The sequence below is a fragment of the Anopheles maculipalpis genome, chromosome 2RL (genome assembly GCF_943734695.1).
Source record: "Anopheles maculipalpis chromosome 2RL, idAnoMacuDA_375_x, whole genome shotgun sequence".
NCBI lineage: Eukaryota > Metazoa > Arthropoda > Insecta > Diptera > Culicidae > Anopheles > Anopheles maculipalpis.
Genome location: NC_064871.1, coordinates 23394533 through 23417415, shown reverse-complemented (window position 1 = coordinate 23417415; position 22883 = coordinate 23394533). Strand labels below are relative to the sequence as shown.

General features: G+C 43.8%; 4 protein-coding genes across 4 annotated transcripts in view; 2 read left to right on the top strand and 2 right to left on the bottom strand.

Moving 5' to 3' along the window:
• Window positions 1-22883, bottom strand: part of LOC126556771 (uncharacterized) — a 364167-nt gene that overhangs the window by 186478 nt on the left and 154806 nt on the right. The gene's annotated exons all lie outside the window — the stretch shown is intronic.
• Window positions 1-22883, bottom strand: part of LOC126557752 (lysyl oxidase homolog 2B-like) — a 249133-nt gene that overhangs the window by 176473 nt on the left and 49777 nt on the right. The window lies entirely within an intron of this gene.
• The window catches only part of LOC126558142 (uncharacterized), a 459948-nt gene that overhangs the window by 422993 nt on the left and 14072 nt on the right, over window positions 1-22883 (top strand). The window lies entirely within an intron of this gene.
• Window positions 2297-3138, top strand: LOC126559529 (uncharacterized). The gene has a single exon (XM_050215698.1). It carries the CDS (start codon window positions 2312-2314, stop codon window positions 3131-3133), a length of 822 nt encoding a protein of 273 aa, XP_050071655.1. The 5' UTR covers window positions 2297-2311; the 3' UTR covers window positions 3134-3138.

The following is a 22883-nucleotide window of genomic DNA, read 5'->3' as shown; positions in this document are numbered from 1 at the left end:
TCTGACGAGTTTCCCATTGAGCCTTTTTGATACATGTCGCTGCACTGGCTGTTTGCCTCTTTTCGCGTGTGCGCTGCACCAAAAGTGCCAAGCTGGAACGGTGGAACGGAATACCGGAGGAGGAGGTAATGTCGGTAAACGATTCATTTTTCATTATTTGTGCGTGTTGTCCACAGTTGGATTTTGGCAACATAATTAATTATCCAGCTCGGATTGGTGGGCGGGTGGACGGTTTTGGGTGTTGCAAAGGTGTACATTGGCCGGAGGGGAAAAGTACGAAACCGACGGTGCAATATTATAATTAAAGAATAAAGCACCCTGAAAAAAAAGGCATATTGAAAATCGATGGAGCGTAATTGCCACGACACCGGTTGCCGGTGCGGAAAACGGTGACAGCAGCAATATGCTGCTGGATGGAGAGAGGGAATGAAGGGATGAAATAGGAGGGAAGTATATAACGAGGGATATTGTGGTGTACGTACTTAAATTAATTGAAATCGTTTGAAATAATTTCTGGCCTTTGGTTATGTTATGCTGTGAGGATGTTTTATGAAAAGTATGATTTTAGTTGATTGTGAACGGTCTCAACAATTTTTCGGTCGATGCAATGTAACATTCGCGACAACTCCTACCCTATGACAGTCGAAAAATATGTCTTTCTTTCTATGTTTTAGGAAATTTGGAGCCCTCCGTTGAAATATGTTTTGAAAAATAAAAATCTTTTGATCGCTGCTGAGGTCAGTTGAATCAGTCCCTACGACAGACATTACCGAAGAACACCATCAACCATTTTGAGTGATCATCTCATGGATGGCTTCGTCTCAGACAGGCATGCCGGATTGTTGAAATAATGTCGATTTGGTTTGGGATATTTATTGTTTACGATAATGCTCTGACCCTTGGTTTAAAGATTTGATCAACGATACAATCACTAGACGTTAAATCCTCGGTTTATCCTCATCAATTCGGTTACCGTAGCAAAGCAGTTTGATTCTTAATCCAGAAGCGAGAGAATGTCAGGACGTGTCTAATTACTTCATAATACCGATTGATTAGTGATAAAAGACAAATCGGGAATATGAATCTCCTGTTTCAGTTACTTAGCTCCGATCCGAGTTCCGATCTATTCCAAATCTATTGAAAGCTCTGCATAAATCGAAGGGCTTTGAACAGGATGGATTGTTAATCGTTAGGATACAGCGTTGTACTTTATCATTATAAAATTGAAGACGAGACTATTACCCGACATTTATTTTATTTTATACTCGAAAGGACTTATTTTTGTCTCAAATTTCAAATTGTGTAATAAATCTTCTTTGATATGAGGAAACATTTTTAGAGAACTTTTAAGTGAATTCTTCTGTAATTATTTGAGTTTTTGTTGTGAAACAATTAAAATGAGTGGTTAGTATAGAAAGGTTGTTGAAAAAAGTGGTATTTCCTTGCGTATAACTGAATATTGCACAACAAATACTGTATTCGCTGATAATTTATCAAAGAGCAAAAACTGAACTTGATATGTTAACTTAAATATCGACTATGTTATTGTTTTCCAGTTGAAGTCCTAATATGTAAGCTTACTTCATTTACCTTAAAACCTGATAGAAGAATCGTAGTTGTCTATATTAAGAAACTAATCTAGCTTTCTGCCATAAAAAAAAGAAAGCTCTCACATGATCCATAATGCAAAATTGACATTCAAACAACAAAGACCAGTTCACAGCAAGCGGTTGTTGGTAAATGTTGGCCTTTGTACATGAAACATTTATCATCGCTTCAAGATAAATGGCAACGGTGCTACAAATCGGTGCTTTTGACGATGACAGCCCCTTAAGCGTGCACCGTTAGCGCGTTGTTGTGTGCCAGCCAGAAGCATCCCGGTTCACCTTCCAACTGCCAACTACAGAAAAGCGTACGTGCCCACTCGTATGGAAAGTGGCAAGGCGCACTTTTCCCCGTTGGCAGAGGACGGAATGGAAAGCTTTCCCGGTCGTCTTTCGCGACTGGATGCGTCATCGTTAACGCGTGTCTTGTTGTCGCGCAATTTGACACAATCAAGCCGTGCGCTGCCACTGACTGACGGTTAGGGGGTGTCAATTTAACGGTCGAGCGAGCCGCCCATACAGCACGCAGCCGCCGGGGTCTTGAACCTTGACCGTGTATCTGGTTTGGGGAGGGTTTGAGAAATTGGTTAGAAATTTCATTACCGGACCGGTGCGATGGGTAAAATGCATCATGCGAGCACTCGGAACGCGTTAGTACGGTGACGGAACCACAACCAGACGGGTGTTTTTCTCTGCGATCATCCGCGATGGCCGACGGTATGTTGCAGCGATTCAGCACGATCGGTAGTGTGATCAGTGGCAGTAGTAGTAGTAGCAGTACCAGCATGCCACCGATGGATACGGCCAGCATCACTCAGCGAATTCATCACGAAACATCGCCATTGCTTACTGGCGTAAAGTATCCCGTCTATGGGCCAGGAACTGGACCAGATTTGTACGACGACGAGGCGGCGGAATATTGGCACGGATCCGATAACAATGGAGCGGGTGGATTTTTCCCCAGCTTTCTACCCTGGGGTCAGGGACCGCAAGGAGCAGCACATCCAGTTCCTCCACCACCACCACCACCCCCACCGGCATATCCAGTGTATCGTGGACCGTACGGTGGACCGTTTAACAAGGGCCTTCGCTTTAAGGGTGCCTCCGTCGCGGTGCTAACGCTGTTAGCTTTTCTATTCTTTTTGAGCATTCTGCAGAACTACATTCGCGACTATTCAACCACCTCGCAACCGACCGTCATTTTGCTGTCCGCTGGTGCAACGAAGGAAAACTTACCGGTCTACCCGTACCGCATTCGCCAAAAGGTAGGCCAGCGTGGCGATGAACCACCATCCCGATTCGACGATGATGACGATGCAGATGCTCCGATCGATGAGGTTTCTGAGCAGAGCGAAGGGACAACCACCTCGGGAGGATATCGGGCACGGATCAGGAAAGGACATCAACGACCCCATCATAAGGGTAGCAGCGGCAGCAGCAGCAGCAGCAAAGCGGTATCCTCGGGGAGTGTTTCGGCCGTACCGTCCAATGCACCGTTCGGGGATATTTTCAAGGTAAACGGATTGTGAGCTGCATCAATTCGTACCAACGGTTCCACAGTGGCTTTAGAGGATCAGTATTGACACGCCAGTATCGTGGCGTTCACGTTCGTAGCCGTGCGTAGCTTTTGTAGCGCTTTTGTTTATTTATTATCTCGTTCGGGCACAATAAAGGTAGCTTTTTAGTCTTAGGAAGTGACGTGTGTGCTGTGTGTTTCTGTTTGAATTGAGTCTGGACATCTTGCATGCGAAAGGTAGATACAAAAATCAACTCCAATCGGTGGTGACTTTCGTATGTTTGTTGAAAGTTTTTGCAAACAGTTGCGCATGCTGAAGTAAAACTGTTTGTTTAATTGTTCCGTGGGAAGTGTGTTTGCGATTATTTTGGTATTTCAGGAGCCAAAGAAAGATAAACACATGATTGTGTTTGGAGACATTTGCTTCGGAAGGATGTTTGAGTATTTCGAATAACAAAAAATAAATAAAACAACAAACAAAAAATCACTGCAAAGGATTATGAATCGTATCAACTTAGAATTTGTGATATTCTCAGGAACTTAATAGAATTTCAGGTTTTTCCAATTGAAAAATAGCTTTTGTTTGTTTGAATGAATTGGCTTGAAGAGCTTCGGTATCGCCCGGCTCGGTGGAACAGGCGACAGCGGCGCCGGTCTTGAAATGACAGTACCTTGGTACAAATCCCATCCGGACCGTTCCTCCTTAGTGAGGACTGACTATCCAACTCCAACTACGTAGTATCGGCAAGTCTAGTAAGTCATTCGATGGCCGGCGTGACCTTAGACGTCGTTAGGCCAAGAAGAAGCTTCGGTATCGAACGCTTCGCTATTTGGATTGTATCTTTTTTCCAGCAACACTAATGACTTAGTTGATTAAAAACAAAATAAGCAAGATACACCAAAAACCTTCAATCCTGACGGAGCGGGCGTCTTCATAGGAAGACGGACAAGTTCGTCCTTATCCTGGAAATATTTAGGCTGTCAAGTGATCTTATCATAAAGAGCATATAGTTTTTCATTTCGTCATTATTGTACTATTTAATTTCATTCCATGCCATTTAAAGTTTGGGAAACAGATCTTAATTCACATAAAGCTTTTTCCCTTTCCCTTCCCTTAGGAATTGGGAATTAAATATGTAAGCAGGATTTAAAATTGGTATCAACTCGAACTCGGATTGATACCAGCATACAAAATAGAACAGAAAATACCCAGCGAAAACACTCCAATAATTGTACTTGGCGCTTGCAAAAAAAAAAAAAAAAAAAAACAATGCCCTGAATCGATTGCTGTAAAATCACACACGTAGACTGTTTCGTACCCGGTTTCGTACCCGTTTTCGTTTTGCTTCTGGTGTTGTACACACCCACAAACCGATCACGACCGTGTTCTTCGCCGCGGTGCACATGAACAAGGCGAGCGAAGTGATATATGCAGATTTATAGTGGCGTTACGTTGTATCCGACACATTTCTACTAGCTCTATTACTAATGGGGATGGTGCTTCTGCTATTTCCCCCTGATTCTGGGCATTAGTATCAACGCTTGAGAGGAAGGTACAATTCGTGTCGCTTCACCGTGGAGCATATCTTTGTACTGTTCGATTCTAACGAGAGGAGGTTCCGCAACATCGCCAACAGAAGAAGAAGAAGTGTGGCAGAGAAACACTAAAAAAGCTTTCCATACTCATTCCACACATACACTTTAGCTAGCAAAAGTCCTAACGCTTCACGATCCGGGACGTGGGAAAAAACGGGCCATCATTGGGACCGGGTGATAATGGAACGGGTGAAGGTGAATTATGGCACTTGAGGCAGTAAAAATATCGGTAATAAATTTCAATCCCCTATCGTCGTAATTCAATTTTGGTTTCCTGCTGATCCCAAGGAAAGCAGCATCCAAGCTACGGTAGGGCCGCATTGCGTCCCATCCGATGGCGGGATTGTCCGTCTGATCATCCTGATTGTGCTGTAAAGCTGGGTATGCAAAGACACTTTTTTTTTGCGTGTATACTGTTGCTTTTAAAATGGTTTTCTGTTGGTGGTTTTTATGTGAAAATGTTGCATTCGAGCATTTAATGCTGTCTCGAAGGGCTAAAGAATTGTGAGGAAGGGGTTTGATCGCTTATGGCACTGTTGTACAATTTAGAGGATGAAAGCAATCATGATAGTAATGCTCGTTTTGAAGATATTTAACAGTGCAAATTCAAATTATTAGATTTTTGAATAAAATAGTGACAGATACAAACAGTTTAAACGCTTCTACAAGACATTTGGTTTAGTTTAATATGTTTAACTATTTTTTCTAATTAAAAAAGGTTACTAAACACATTCCTGTTTAATGACGCATGTTGGCAAAGTATACCAAAAGCCCATCTTTATAAGTATTTGTTCTCCAGATAAACGAAGTTCAATATTTTCTATTACATTTTATACTATTTCGTCTTAGGGGGCGGCTTGGTGGTGTAGGCGACAGCGGTCTTCAAACGACAAGACCGGGGTCCAAATCCCATCCGGACCGTCCCCCCGTAGTGAGGACTGACTAACCAACTACGTCATATCGGCAGTCTAGAAAGCCATTACGACGGCCGGAATGACCTTACTGGTCATTAAGCCAAGAAGAAGATGACTATTTTGTCTTATAAAGTTCAATAAATTATTAATCTTATTTTCCATAATTTCAATTTGTCTTCTTTGCTAGAAACAAACATTTGTCCATTTCATTTAACTAAAGTATCATGCCATACTATCAAAGATCCTCTTTTAGAGCTTCTACTCGTTTTTTCGGTGACTCTTTATTCGATGCATCCGCCAACTCATTCGTTAAAACCACCAGCAAAAAAGGAGTGAAACTGGTTGGCAGTTTTTGGCCACATTACATTTACCGATGGCATGAGTTAGCACGGTAAAATGCTACCAACACACATACACACACACACTAATTGCATTCCTCTCGTAGCTCACAAGAGTCTAATTACAGTCTCCATTTCATTACCCGCTAGGTGCGAAAGACAGCGTAACCAGCGTATCCCGATGTATTCGTCATCGAGCCAGCAACTGCAAGTGCTAGCAGGGAAGAAAGCACCAGGCGTCTCCATGATGCTGCTTGATGATAAAGCACTTTCCAAGCTCGGGGTGGGCCGTTTTGGAGTAGGTGGATGTGCGGTGCGGGGATGGAAATAAAATTTGAAGAAGTGTTTTCTTCCCATGTTCATCGGGCTGGAAAGTGATGAAACTTTCACCTGAACTGAGAGCACGATAGCGGGTATTGGCGGTGCCGGTTTGTAAGTGAGTAGCGGCAGATGCATCTGTTGGTCTGGTGCAATGGTATTGCGTCTTGCAACCCGTTCTGATAACGATAAAAACATCACCCTTGCTGAAGTTGATGGCCTTTTGCTTCTGCTACTGCCTGGTGCTGGTGGCGATGATGATGATGATGATGATAAAATAAATTGTAACCGACGGGAGTCGAATTCTAAGAAACACAGGCAACTGCAGGACGATTGCCTGGGCACGACTGCGACCCCATACGCCGTGGTCCTTCTGTGCAGTAGGTGTTTCCGTTGAGTCATTTTCATCGAACATGGTCACGATGATGCCAAGTGCTCGGTGATGAAAGGAAACCGTCAGCCCACGAAATCGGCTGCAGATGAAAAAGGAAAAAAAACCAAAATGGTTGCTCTGCTGGCCCCCAAGCTGACCTGCATGGTACCGTAGCTGAAGTAGCTTTTCCTTCGGGCCGTTCTATTATCGTCGGCGCAGTCGACGGTTGCGGTTTAGGAGGGGTGATGCGCTGGGAAAATGGCTTCATTAAAATTGTTGCACTTTTGGCAGCCTTGCCACTTGTAAGGCGTATTCTAGCCATCCTTTTGCTACCGAGAGGGCTTACGTGTATGTGTGTGAGTTTGAAACGATTTTTTTTCGTCTCCCAATTGCTAGACGTCTACTGAGTGCCCAAAATGGAACACGCAAGCACAGGCTTGCACAACGCACATGCACATGCACACGAAATTGGCCACACCAGTTCCCGGACCGGTTCGGTGAGCGAACCAGTGCACACACATGGCACCGTTGTAGATTGGCTGGAACAAATGAACATCCGTTCCAAGGTCCGGGTGGTGTCCGGTGAAATGGGAGTTGATGGTGTCGGTGGTGTGTGAAGTCATTAAATGTTTCTTTTAATTTTCACCCCTAGAAGCTCTCGTTCGCCATGGTGCAGCATTAATTTGCAGCTAATTTACAACGTGTTCTATCGCACACGGCCACTTGTCGGCGACTTGGCTGCGGAAACGAGCCGAAAGAAAAAAAAAACAAGCGAAACGGAACTTTCGGAAAGGTTCTTAAAATGTACATACACAAAGACCTGCAAACGGAACTTAACGGTACCGATGGGAGATGTTGATGCTTGGAACAATTTGTTCGCTAAAGCATGAATGGTAAAGCTCGATACTGTCGTTTATTGTGTTAAATAACGACGCTAAGTAAGGAGAAAGTTGGGTTGAGTCAGTTCAAGTGGCCTGTGTTGCTTAAGTCTTTTTGTATATAACATTTAAAATTTATTTGATGGATAATTTAGATTGCTTTTTATTAGTTAGCTGGCTAAAATCGAATTTAAAAGCAATACGATTAAAATAAAAAAAAGAACGTTCCTGCTTAGCGAAATTGAACAATTTTCAGATAGTTTTTGTTACCTGGTACTGGATGACTCGGTTAAACTTTCCACAGTTTATAAAACATCCGTATTCTGTATCAAAGCTTTTACTCCTTCGTGTTACTAGGACATCCGTGGCACGATGTTCTACGGATATCTCCAATTCCTTGGCTTCGCGGATGACATCGACATCGTCGACAACGGACAACTGCGGCGGTGTGCGAGGCGTACACCCGATTGAAGCGCGAGGCCAATAGAATTGGATTACGGATCAATGCGACGAAGACAAAATATCTGCTTGCCGGAGGCTCTGACCGTGGTAGAGCCCGAATCGGAAGCAGAATATCAGCTGAGGGCGACGATTTAGAGGTGGTAGAGGAGTTCTGCTACCTTGGTACGATCGTAACTTCGGACAACAACGTAAGCAGCGAATTCCGAAAGCGCATTGTTCAGGGGAATCTTGCCTACTACGAACTACACAAACTCTTGCGATCCAGAAGACTCCAACAACACACGAAATGTAAGATATACCGCACCTTGATACGTCCGGTAGTCCTCTAGGGGTACGAATCTCGGACTAAGCTGACGGAGGACGCCACTCACTGCACTCGCCATTTTCGAGCGGCGGGTGCCAAACACTATCTTCTGCGGTGTGTCCGAGCAGGGCATGTGACGAAGCAGTGGATGTGGAGTCAAAACTGTTGGAGATCAGATGCAGCTGTGTACGGAGGAATGCAACCCTAGACCGAGTTTCCTGGATACTGATTGGCGACCTGGCCATGTGCTCAATCCTGAGCAGGTCTAGAAGTAGATTACTTTGTGACAAGATATTGACCATGTGAAAGAAAAACTGCCTAGTGAAGAAACAGGTATGCTGTTTCTTAGTGAGGATATAGCCTTATCTTCTTATTCTTTTTGGCTGAAGGACCTTATAGGACACACCGGTCATCATACGGTGGAAGCTGCGGTAGCGGTACCATTTATCGTATTATCTGATGGCTAGGTTTTAAATTCAAAATTCAATATCTCGATTCTGCTTTAGAGTCAACTGTTTAGAAAAAGCTCCAAATGGCGATTTTACAAACATGGTACACTACCAAATGACTCCAAAGCTGTGCATTAAATTAAACATATTTCTTCGGGTAATTGAAATGCGCTGGTGTAAAAAACGATGTTTACTTTACTTAAACCTTTCCTTTACATCTTCAATCTTCGCTGTTTACATGGAAGATATAACACCCTTTCACTTTAAGCCCTACTTTCCCTCTCTTTCTCTTTCTCACTCTTTGGTCCATTCATTCCATCTCAACTCATTGCTCCTGCTAAATTTACATTTGAACGAAAACTTGCAAAACTTCGGCTCGATGCAATCCATTGCAAAACTTACAGCAGACGAATGAAACTTTTCCAAGATACATATAACAACTTTGACCGTTCCCCATATCCTCAGCTGCATCTTCCTTTACCCCGCGAACCTAACGAATCACATCCAAAGTTCAGTGAACGAAACAAAATTCCTGTGCATTTGCGCTCATCGCACCCCGTCTATGCGCCGTCGACGTTGGCAAAGTTATTTATTTAAATTTATAATTAGTTTTAGGGAAGCTAATTTATTGGCCTTTGTTTAGTGCGCAGCGTGCGGAGCTTGATGCTGACTGCTCCAATACGCCGAACTGAGCAACTCAGTTTTTCCTTTTTCCTTGCACCAAGCGTAGAATGCATCCAACCAAAAACGCATCGGCTTTCCTCGAGTCGCCTCGCCTCCCAATAAACAACCCGGCGGGAACCACAACGCACGGGCTGGAAGGCTGATGGATCGTCCTACTGCGTGAAATCCGACGTTTCGGGACGACGTTGATTGATGTTCCGGTGAAGCTACTCGTACGAATTGGCGACTACCAACGCAACGGTACGGTACGGTAGCAACGTGGAACCAAAAACTCACTCTATCTCTCTCTCTATCACCAGCACGATGCCACTACGTGTCAATCGAATTCGATGCCGAGTTTGTGTCTTCGACGGCGAGTCGAAAGGGTCAATGTTTTTTGCTTTCTTTCCGACAGTTTGGTGGTTATAGCTTTTGCAATCATTTCTTGCCCGGTCCGACTAAGGATGAGTGACCGGGTTCGTCTATCGGCGAGCTCTGCTAGCATTTGAAGCGAAAAATGGTTTGCATTGTCATTGGAAGGGTTTTTCTGTTTTCTGTTGTTGTTGGTTTGGCGTTGTTTTTAGGACGAATGCAGCAGCGGATGTGTCTGTGGATTTTTTCAGCACCGCTGTCTAAACTGCCGAGCGTGCTGTTACCTTTTTTTATCCGTTGCAAAGTGCTACCGATTAGAAGAGTGGTACGAAAAGTGCAATTCAATTGGTTTTCGTGCCAAAATCGCAAGTTTACGCAAGGGTAAATAGAATACAGCTCATCGGAAAATTGATCGTTTCATGCAGAGGGAAATAGCTTAGTGCGATTTCATTAGATTTTGGAGCGAGCCATAAGAATTGCGATAGCCCAGCACTCGGCTGAGGATTGCATTTAATGAAATTATCGGAAGTTAGGAGCAATGTTTATCCCTGTTATATTGGTCAGTATTATTTAATTTATGCATACAGTTGCTAGTGTTAGATTTTCCTATCGAAAAACAGGTTGTTGTGCATTTTAGGTACAAAGCGAAACTTCTTTGTTCATGTATTAGAAATTTCGGGAAATTTTTGATTGACTGGAAAATTTTCCGTAGTAAAGACAGAAGCAGACGTTGCGAGTAAAATGAAAAAGCGAAAACTATAAAAATCACTTAATTAATTTTAACAGTGTTTTTATACAAATAATATGTTTGTTAATCTCATTCACATTTACTCCATCATCAACATTTTTAAGACAATTGCTTGATGAATTGTTTGGCCATAAATGCTTAGCAGCGTAATGGTGCCTTCATCCTATCGCACCGAATCTTGTAACTAATTTAAATAATCATTGCACTTGGTTTTGTTTTACCATTCGTCGACTTTATCCAACCACCCCGGCAACGTAATTGAATTATAATCTCTGACAATGGCATCCCGGGCGCTCGGGAAAGCAGCATTGTACTTAATGTTATTTTTGCAGATAAAAACAGCAAAAAGAAAAGCGCACGCAAGATAAAAATCTCCATCGCAGTTGAATGCGTCATTCGCCACCGTGCTACGTACTCGCCTGTTGTTACGCTTCTCTTGCTATCAATGTGTGCACGCCCGTACCGTGGCTTCCTTTACTGCTGCGGGTGCTGCCGTTCTTGGGAAAAGTTTGTCTTTCGAAATGGATTTCCCGTGAAACGGCACAAGACAGGTCGCCGGTTCGAAGTGTAAGCAACAACTGATTTCCTTCCAAACCAAAGAACCTGACGAAAGAACGTGCCCTCGAACCGGTGCCGGTAGAAGAAGAGGCAGCCATCATCTGGCCCGAGGGTGGCTGATAGGAATGGTGTGCTGGATCGGGCAGTTGGATCATACTAACCGGGTATGATTGCGGTGTATTATGGTTGAATAATTAAATTAAACAATTGTTCAGTAAGAATTTGCCCTGCCACTGCGAGGGATGAAGCAACTTTTCATCCACAAAAGATCAAGCGATGACATGTGAGGAGAGTTGGGGAGTATCGTACGTGTCTTTACAGAATCATCGTACCGACCACGACACCAAAGACATATGGTCCCGAGATGAAAGCTTGCCGTACAGGAGGTTTAATCCGATGGAAATGGTGACCCAAAAATGCTTCCTTTAGTGTGCGTGTGTGTCTGTGACGTCTTCTCATTTCCCTCACAGCACCCGTGAAAATCGTACCCATTGTACGACCAGTTAAAAGGGTGGAAAAGTCGAAATTAGTTTTCGCTTAAAAATGCCATTCCTTCGGCTTCGGTGTACTGCGGGTGTGCGGGCATTTCGGGTGGTTGTGTTTGATTAAGACGATGTATGTTTTGTTGCGCGGGATTGATTGTAAATGAAGAAGTTTTAAGGTGATCCCCCAGTGAGATCCCGGGACGTCTCGGATCAAGATGCCGGCAAAGCAGTCCAAGCAGCACCGAAGGGAAAGTTTTGGTAAGCTCCAATGGAGCGAGTTAAGGGTGCCAACGGGACGACAGGCCGGGCAGGTAAACGAGCAATCAACGTGGAATTCAACGTAGATTAAAGAAATCAATCACTGTGCTGGGTAATTTCTGAAGGCAAGCGTAAGTTTCTAGTCCCAGAAGGACTCATTCCCAGGGAGGCAGAGAGTATAGGAAAAGTTTAAGCTTCACATTACAAACATGAGCAGGAAAAGTGAGTAGCAAAAAGGACATTGTTTGATGGTAGGAAAGTTGTATTAAGGGAAACTGTTTTGTGGAATGAATTTAATTACGCTAAATGCTCGTGCCGACTGGAACATTGTTGTAATCAGTTGGTAAAATCCGATACGTACCTACAACTTTTCTGCAATCAGTAATGTTCTCCAACAAATGTGATTTGAAATAGTTCAAAGCTCAGCCATCAATTTTGATACCGTGACAAAGAGAACTGATCTATGCTCATAAATTATGATGATATCCATTCTAATGAGCAGCAAGCTTCTAACCAATTATGGTTAATAAACTATGCTGTCGTTAACCGCTGTGCTTCTCATTTGTTGTCTTCCGAAGCTAAGTTTTAAAACTCAACAGCAGCACACGTCCAGCGCTGCTAAAAAGCTCCACTTTATGTTGATGGTGAACAAATTTACTGCGTTCGTGACCGATGGCCATAGTTCATCGCCTGGGCAAGCTGAATCGGGCGGGTAACATCAATGTTCATTAACATCATCGCTACAGCGCCATCTTTCGTCCCGTTTCGCTACTCCGGGCACTTGGGCACGAATTTAGCAAAACTTTGCAACAATGCCCCGCTTAATCCGGTGCCATGTCTTGTCGAGACAGTCGAGGGCTGCACTTATTTGTTGCATCGTTGGCGATTAAATCGCCACCCGGACGACTCAGCAATATACCTCACTCCCCGTATCCACCTCCCGACAGTGCGGTAACAGCTGGCACGTTCTTTAATCAAGTGGAAAATGAAAATAAAGACACAAAACTGCTAATGCTTTCCTCCACCGGGGGAGGCGTACGGGCCATCCAAGCTCAACTGTAAGCTCAGCTATCTCGGATCGATGCCTAGGTTCGTGACGTTCTTCAACCCACTGGGAGAATAGAAGAGAGTGCACCAGTTAGGGTTGTTGTTACTGCTGCTGTGCGCTGTGGATTACGATACACGTAACCGACGTCCAAAAGCCGACGTCGAAGAAGATTATGTTGAAAATCATTTAATTTGTCTAGGGTCCTTTGGCGTTGCACCGTGGAACAACGTAGTTCGACTAGCACCATGAACCCGGGATCAGGCAGCTTTGTGCAAAAGGTGACGCTTGGTGAAGTGAGTCCAAATTTTTGTTTCTCTTCCTGCAGCAGAAACGGTTCTGAGGAAGGATTGTATCGTGGTAGGAGTGAATTCACCAAACATCCACCGACAGGTAGAATCGAGCCATGGAATGCATGGAAGAAATGGTACGTTCCGGTAATGGAATGCACACGTGTGCGACACACTGGGAATGCACTGGGAATCTGTATCAGTGAGCTGCCGGGATACGAGCAACATTATCTTCATAAAAAAGAAGTTTGAATAGCTTTCGGAGTCATTCTTTATGATTATCGGGCCCTTGCAACGATGCCATGAATCTGAGTTGGAAACGTAGCTGATGGTGTACTATATTACTTGGCTCTCTGCTCTTGCAAATGCTCCTGCCGGGAAGTCCCTACCTAAGACAGCACACGAGATGAATGCATGAACGTCCTTAACGTCTTCGGTTCGTCCCTGGTACGAGCACCGGTACGAAAACGGTGCCATTCGTTACGATGTCCAGTGTCGATGACTTTCATCGTCCATGGCATCGACCACATAGTGACGTTCTGTATTTGTGCTGTACGATTTTTAGGGCCCGTTGGGCAGGTTGCTACAGAAAATCGAATTTACGTGCTCCGGAGGACCAGCACATGCAGAGGCGGTGGCACGCTTCTGCAGTTTGATTTACCACCTGGGAATAATGGACTCATGTTTCTTGAAAGACACCGTGATTCACCGAGCATATGAGGGAGAGCGGGCGGCAGGGTACTGGGAGGATCGAATTTGTCCAGACTGGTTTGCTTTGTCAAGGAAGAAATGTTTCTCCGGAAGAGATTTGCTACCAGAAGCTTCGCATTGCAGCTGGATTTGTCTTTGCAAACATTAATAAGGGCAATTGAATTGGTCAGCTTATGATTGTGTTACGAGTTTTTGTAGAGTTTATTGTGCAGCAGGACACAATTGAAGCTCGTTTGGGTAAGGTGATGTGATTGAAGGAAATGACAGCACTTCTTGCATAATAAAATAAACCAACATTTTAACCAATAAATGGACATTGATATGGATTTTCTGGAACGGTCTATCCGACCCATTATTTGTTTTCATATGTCTTCAAGGTCTTATGCTATTACTTCTTTTTTTTAATACAGTAAAACGTAAAGAATGCTCGTGATGCCATACCTGACTTCATGGACATGATTTTGCAAACAATTGGAAAACCAAATTTACGTTTGGGAAATTTGTATATGATCTTGATCTATTTAACGATCGTTTACAATTTTTTGTTTAACATTTTGCTCTTTGGAAACATTTCATGGTTTTTTTTTTTATGCTAAACTCTTTTTCCGATCATAACTTCAGAAAGTTCCTGAGTTTACAACGAACGGCACATCTCTACTGTAAATAATTTAGCAACTAAAAATACACTTAAAACATTTCCCTCGTAGCGCTATGTTATCACACAATGAGTTTTATGAATTCCTCTTCCAGTCGAAGCTTAAGAGAACCCCTTATCGAAAAAGCTCCCTGACGGACATTATGCTAATGTCCTGGCTAGTCGTTACCATCATTGTTTCACAAGTTTACGATGATGAGCACACACTCAACCTTCATCCCTGCATCTGTAGCGGCTGCACTGTAGTGATGTTCCGACACGAAACGACAGTTACAGTAGCTTAGCTGGGAGTGATACAGTAATTACAAAATTTATCCTCCCGTTCCATGACGGTGGAGCGGTTGTGCTGAGAAACAAATCAATGTGCTCGGGTAAGGTCACTGCTATCTGATGCTTTTGATGCAGCAGGTTAGAGCGTGCGTAATACCAGCCAGAGCGCACAAAAAACCTCCTCTGTCGATGTTACCATCAACGTGGAAACGCACCGAGCTTTTGGTAGGTTGTGGTACGAGCATACGCTGGATTGCAGGATGTATTGGTAGAGTAATGTGTGGTTTTCTTTGCCATCAATTGTGCATTCTCCGTAGTGCAGCGAACCGTAGTGAAGTGAACCACCAGGACCGTCGCGCGGATTCAGCGAACTGATGATGCGCTCAGCCGATACCGATGCAAAGCGTGTGTTACCCAGCCCTCGCAGGCATACTCAAACCTTGTTGTTTGCCACATCGTGCACGAAAGTGCCCAAGCCGCAAGCCACCGTACGGGAAGGGAACGGCATCATTATGGCACTTTCCCAGGCATTCCCTATAGTGAAGTGGTCGATCTCTTTGGAGTTTGTTTTTTGATTATCGTTTCCTATCGCTTTTTTTTTTTTCGTCGATGTTGTTTTGTTTGTCGCCTCACCATCGTTCAATCGCAAATGCCCACATACGCCACACAGCGCACGGTAAAATCAGTGATCCATTAATTGTGTCATGTTTATTCCGAGATTTGTGGCCGTTCGGTGAATTGTTAAATAAACGTCCTTGCACCAGCACACGCTGCGGGTACGCAGAACCGGTGAAACCCCATTTGTCCTCGTCTGCTTTTTCCCGGCTACTCGTGTGGCTTTTCTAGCGGACTTGCACTCGCGGGTGATAGCGTTTTTGTTGTTGTTGTTGTTGCGTGGACTTTGTTTGCCATAGGCGACGCAAATCCTCAATATCATTACTGGAATTAGGGTAGGTTATGGATGGACCGGACCGACCATGTACTAGCACTATTATGGTTGGCCAAAATTGATGCACTGCGCTCGGTCGATTTGCAGTCGGAAACACTGGAAAGGTTCGTGTGAAAATGCAGGTGATTGTAATCTAAAGCAGCATGAAGTTTATCTTACACACATAGGGTTGGTTTGGTTTTGTTTGTTTTTACTGGAAATTCAGATAGAATACATTGGAACTGGCAGCGTGTCAATAAACACACCCTCCCGATTGATGTTGTTTGCTATTGAAGTTGTCGTCAAATGACGGGAATCGAATGTTTTTTTTTTTTAATGCTGCATTTACGTTTGATAGTAAAATTTTAATTACTTTAATTTCAACAAGCAAAAAGGACCAAAATTCAACTTCAAAATAATGCATGAATAGATTTTCGAAAATATTTCCCATACATCCCCCCTACAACATCCAACTCGATAGGAACATTTATTCGTCCATTCATTTTCAGTGGTTTTTCAACCTCAAACCACCACCGGTAAAGTGCATTTTTGACGCGCTAGCTAGCCGAGTAGGGTGGAAGGAAAAAATGCACCAAACCATTCGACCGGAAAACGTGATCGGTTCGAAAAGATGCCACAAATTTATTGTCTCACTCACCACACACATAAGTGTACGTGTGCGGACATGATCAACCCGTATATATCCCGTGGACCGGCTGCCTCAGATACGTCAGATATCGGGCGGCTTGGCTGTCAGCAACCTGCCGGAGAGTACTACCAATGGACTCCATCCACCGATAAAGCTGCGACGGCTGGAATGTGCATCAGCACAGAAGAGACCGCCATTGTTTTGTGGAAATTTGAACAAAATATTTGTTTTTGGTTGCACCGTGCACCATGCACCGTGGGGAATGAGCTTTTTATTCTTTGGTTTTCCATAAGCTTTTTCTAGCCCGAAAGAAAAATTGCGCAAAAAAAAAGAATGGCTACGAACGTTTTGGCTTGCTCATCCCCCGATTCGGATGAAAAACGTTTGATGTGTTGTGGTTGAGCGGGAGCAGACAAAAAAAAAAAAAAGGCGGAGTTCCGATCGCGTAAACGATCCCGCCACTTGGGCTACACATATTTTGTGTGCCGTGATGACGACACAACCGTGTTCCCTTTTGTTTGCCACAAAACAAATATAGCCTTTTCGGATTAAGATTCAAATCCGGGCGCGTGGTAGCATCGGCAGCGGTTCTGGTTGTTCGGGTTCCGGAATCCGTTACGCAATCGAGCAGTGCGGGTTCTGGGTCGTCCGCAAAAGGATTTATTTTGCAAGAATAATATTTCCCACCAATCGGCGTTAGGATGGATAGGGCGATGGTTTTTGCATTCACGTGAGGCGAGCTGGCAGTAAATCTGCCATCGGGACAAAACTGCCAAGTACTGCTGGATTGGAGGCATTTATCGGAGTGGACGCTTTTTTATGGAAAAGAGGAAGGGAAGCAAGGAGGGGGAGGGTTTGGTAGAATTTCGGGTTTGGTTTAACATTGTAAAACATTATGCTCCGCTTTTGTAATCGGTTTATGGGGGGAATAGATAGACGTAAAAACTTCATGCTAGATTAGAAGTTTAATGGAAAGAGGTGTGAGGGATGCATTGGGGTTGGGAGGTATTTTAATGAACAAATGTGCGCTCCATTGTTTTTCCCATAGATTGATAGACATATGCTGCCCCTAAACCGCAACATTGTTGTACCGCAAAAAAATTAACGCAAAGCCTGTATAAATGAATTCGGTAAAAAATAGACAGGAATTTAAAGGTTTTCTTTCGGCTGGTTTCAACACGAATTGGATGATAAGTTTTTTGTTGCGGTGAACCATTCAATCGAAATAAATTCGTATTTATTTGTATGTGGGTGTACTCTTTGGGGAAATAGTTAAAGCTGTGCTTTTGGGAGAATTGAAATGAATTTAGAAAACAAAAACAGTTTACCAATCACTTTACTTGCAAGTCACGTTTGAACCCATTTTCATCTACCAAATAGGCTTACTTTGGGCTAAAGTTGTAGTTCATACATTTTGTAGTTTTTTGTCCTTACATTGTATTTTATAAATCTTAACATGTACGGCAGATTAAACAATCAGATTAACAACTGATGAGAACGTACACTTCACCATATGAGCTATTTTTTGCAATGTGTTATGCCCATTGCATACCCTACAGGGGCTTAGCATGAAAATCGAGCAGTTTTAAAATTGAACGCTTTTTGTAACTTTTTTGACGCTAAATTGACGCTATCTGGTAGAACGAAAAAGGATAGAAAAATCTACACGTGCCCAATTATTGTCCACAAAAGTGACTCAACACCATTCGTCACATCATGTTTCTGGTGCACAACGGTCTGCTGCTAAACGGCAGCACATTCACTTGCGATTTCCAGCATCACATTCTGCACTGTTGCAAAAACGGTACAGACTTTTGTTGCCCGTATCCACGAACAGGATCGATGAGGTCTCCCTTTCGCACTTACCGAGCGGCTCAAAGAAACATGAGACCCGGAGGAATAACATCGAAATTGAAATGGAAACTAATTAATGTTTATCTTACAATAATTAAAATTATACGGCTGAGGAATTTCGTTTAATGTCCGTCACAGGCCGCCGGGCAGCAAGGCCAGCCCAATCTTCGCCTGCTAGCGGGCAGGATGGACGAATCGAGCAAAACCGTCCGGAGCCTGGTCGACCGGAATTGTCTTCGTACCACGCAGGAAGGTTTGTTTGCCCGTTTGCCGAAGCGGCTCGAGAGAAACCGTGCCGATGCTCGATTGTGCTGCTGCTGCTGCTGCAGCACGCGAGAAGGATTCCATTAAATTTAACTACCGTTTTGTGCGACGGAAGACGATTGAGCGTGGCGCCTGCGATAATTGCTTCTGGAATGCTCCCGGACGGCGGAAACCGACAACCCCCGACGTAGGCCATCGTCGGCGGAATGCAGCATTGTCAAGCGTTATCGTAAGCCACAAATTCCACAACGCGCTCGCTCCCGTGAAACGGAGCTAAAAGTTTTCGTTTGTGCTCGGATACACTGAAGCATTAAGGGAGCAAATGTATAAATTAGCTAAAAGCTGATTGAATGCCGGCTGCATTTGGGGAATGTGGGTTTTAAATAATGCGCCGGATTAAATGAGGGATAAAATTAGAAACACTGTTTGAGCGCAAGTGATTGGATTGGGTTTTTTCGGGATAAAGTTTGATAAAAGGTTTAGCAAAGAAATGGAGCTGTTTTTGAATTTGGCATAAAGTTGCCAAAACAACTTGTAGCTTTTAAGATTGACTCCACGTGTATATCCGGCCAAACGTTTCGGGACATTTAATTGCAATCGCGAACCGTAACACGTAACACGTAACACGCGACAGCAATTTATTCGTTTGTCGATTTCGACAAAGTGAAAACTGAACACAGACAAGTTGGCAGGCACGCCAGCCAGACCACAGTCACGACGACAAACGATCTTCCGGTTTGAAATCATACCATGATGAAGTGTGCAACGTGTAGGGAAGCAGAACTTTAATCCACACCGGAAACGAATGAAGCAAATCTTTGCCATTCTCTTCCAGAGATTTAGTGGAGTAAATGCTGTAAGTAATGGAAACCACTTGCAATGCCGGAAATCGTGAGCAATATTATCGTCCTCAAATTGCGTTATTATTCAAGTTGGGCGTTCAGCCAAAAGTTTGCCCATAGTGGGTGAGAGATCCGTCCAGGATAGGGATGTCGGAACTTCTGGTATGGCGGATCGGCGCGACATTCAGATGGTCTGGTCTACCGAGTGCTCCGCAGTCACACAATGCACAATTGCACTGACGATGTTCTTGCTCGACGAACGTAATGTAATATTTATGCTTCATTGATTTGATTTATTGCGACCGTGCTGGAGGTTTGGCCAGCGGTTTTCTTTCCATCCTTCCGTTGTACAGATGGCAAAAGACACACACACACACACACACACACACACAGTATCCAACAAGATTGGTGGCAGGTTGTTGGGTTAGTAATCGCTTACGTGGAGAAGGATTTCAATTTCAAGCCATCAACCATCTCCATCTCAAGTAGGGAAGCGTGCCTTCACAAGCCATTAATGAGCGGAGAATCAGCAAACCACTTCCAGCCGCTAGTATGGGATGCAAATTTATTACGCCCCAAAAACATAGGACGCATCATGCTGCCCACCAGCAATGAGTCGCTTCCAGCAGCGAGCTAATCGTATTTCGGCCCGATGGTTGATAAATTAGATTGCTTGCAGGCTAATGCATACTTTGCTGGTGCCTTGGGGCTCCCGCTCGAAACCGCTCTATAAGTGGGTTGATTTTGTTGTCATCTCACGCGTACTCTAGCATCGATGTACGCCTGCCGGTACGCCTGCTAGGTATGCAAATTTGTGTTCACACATAATCCCGAAAGTTCTGCTGCGGGTATACGGCGCAAGCAGTCAATGGACGTTGCACGCCCGCTAATGGATTGAGTGTTTATGAGTTGTGTATTGCACCAACCAACCGTGCATGTGTGTGTGTGTGTGTGTGTGTGTGTGTGTGTGTGTGTGTGTGTGTGTGTGTGTGTGTGTGTGTGAAAGTGGGGTAGAATATCGGCAGCTTACCATATGTAGTCGGATGTCGACAGGACATAAGGCTTACAGGCCGGTGTGCAGACAATCGATGTAAAAGGCTCTAAGCTGCACGGGAGGCACCAATGTCATTTGTGAAAGTGGAAAATCCGATCTCCCTAAATGGAGCACCGTCCCTTGAAACGTGTATTTAATGTGCTAAGGCATTATGAAACGATATAATTACAATGTGTTACACATATGAGAATTAGCATTTCCTATCCGTTGGGCATACCGTTCCATTGCCGGTAAATTGCGGGCCCTCTTGTGGAACGGCTTAAGCGGCATGTTTATGGTACCGGGTTGACTAAACGTTGAAGTTGTCCGTGTGTCCGATAGCATAGGTTAGTTTAGTGGCGTTGATTAAAAAAACAAGCGCTTAGAACTTCACTTCACATGTAAAGCTCTCAAAAGCAAATTTGATTGACTAGCAGCCCCATCCGACCGTTCAATTCAACTCTATACTCCAGCCCACGAATTTGTAGATACAGTTTTGCTCTGAGCAGACTCAACGAACGGATGGGGTGAAATTATATCCAATTGATTTTTGTGCTAGCTGTTTTGTTCCTTGTTGGCTTGTTCACGCGAAGGGTGGTTTACATGCTCATCGTGGCTGAGCCGCGAGCGTGCGTGTGTTGCTGCGGTTTTGTAAACGTTGAACAAACAAACAACGATAAAAAACAAAGAGTCAACAATCATCCGTGCGAATGAGAGCACTAATGATGGACATTCATAGACAGGCGGTAAACAATCAACGTAAAACAATTTTTGTCTGATGAAAACCACATCAATCATACCTGGACATTGATTTATCAAAACCGTACGGCACACTCGGTGTGCGAGCGAATCTGCTGTAGTGAAGGGTCATTGTACGCAAGAGGGAAGCAAATTACACGTATTGCAACATAAAAAATGTTCGTGAAACGGATTTTTCCATCAGCCATTCGTGACATGTGTAATATGTATGTCCGAATGATATGTGGGTTGTATTTTGCAGGGCATTTTTTGTCTCGCCTTTCTCCAACCCATTTAGTTATGAGACAAGCATTCCATAAGCTGTTGATAGAATAAAACCGCTCAATGTTGATTGATGTTAGTTTAGCATTGGTAATCCATTCAGAATTCATTTCAAATTGTTATGTTTGCACACTTATGCTGAGCTAAATGTTAGTCGGTGGTTTATAATTTAATTTGAACTTGTGGCTTTACATTGTCATTATATGTGCAGGATTATAGGATTAATGAGTAGTATTAAAAATTCAACATGAACTTAGAAAATGGAAGAAAATAAAGAGCTGGCAAACCTGAACCAAAAGTACTCTTACATAAAGCTATTTTATGGTTGGTTTTTTAGCCTTATATAAATTATCAACAACTCGAGTATAGTGAAATTGTATGCTACAATAATTTAGTAGCACACAATAATCTACCCAGCTAATAATTCAGATCGTAATGGGTCAACCAGCGCACTGATACAGCTTTAAGATTCATCCAGCGAATCCAGCGCCCCGTGCCCAACGTGCTTTATTAATTAATCAGCAAGAAATAATTAAAATGAAAAATGTAACACTATTTCATTGGAAGTCGAAGCACGAAATTAATCTCCACCCGCACTGGTAGGGAAATTCTTCAACATTGGCACTGTTGCCACTCCAACGTGGCTGCAGCCTAGCTCTAGGCGCTGGGAGAATACAGATAACGTGTTGGTGGTACTCGCTCATCCACCGGGCTTGCCAACGCCAACGGTGGAAAGATGAATCGGAAGGATATTAGATAATGAATGCTGCCTGTTGACTGACTGCTCGCTAGAACCATGCGGCAGTCAATCCTTTTACCGGGGTGGCCGGCAGTGAAGAAGTCTATCCTTTCCTCGGTAACGTCTGGATCTCTTTACCACCATAGCACGAGCTGATAGACAGATAAACCAGGCACTTGGCTGGTTGCTTCGTGGAGTTGCCGAAACGGGTTCGTTTTAGAATTCCCAACTCAACAAGATCAAATGCGTGCGGCGTGATGAAACGGAGGGATAATAAATCTACCTGGAAATAAATTTAATTTCTTTTAATTCGCAATATCAACACGTTGCGTGTAGACAGAGATAGAGCAGCGGTGAACGAGACGAGCATTAATTTGATAGAAAGTTTCGCCAAGGGGGAGGAACGGTGAGGCAGCAAGAGAAGGTAGATTTATGCGAGTGTCAAAATTTCCTACTACTCCACTTTCGGGCAGCATTACCCGAGGGAGTGTTTTGTGCGGGAGGCGTGCCTGAGACCAGCAAATGGAATTATTTACAATTTAAGCTTCATCGTGTGGGAAAGGTTATGGACTGGGGTGGAGTGGAGTGGAGCAACGTCTGGGAGTTGTTGTTGGGGAATGTTCTTTAATGTTTAGTTCGAGCATTCTAGTTACAATCTATCTTCTCTGATGGATTTATACCTTACGATTCAACAGATAAATAGAATTTGAAACGTTATATCCACTCTAGGGAAAGTTTCATTATAAT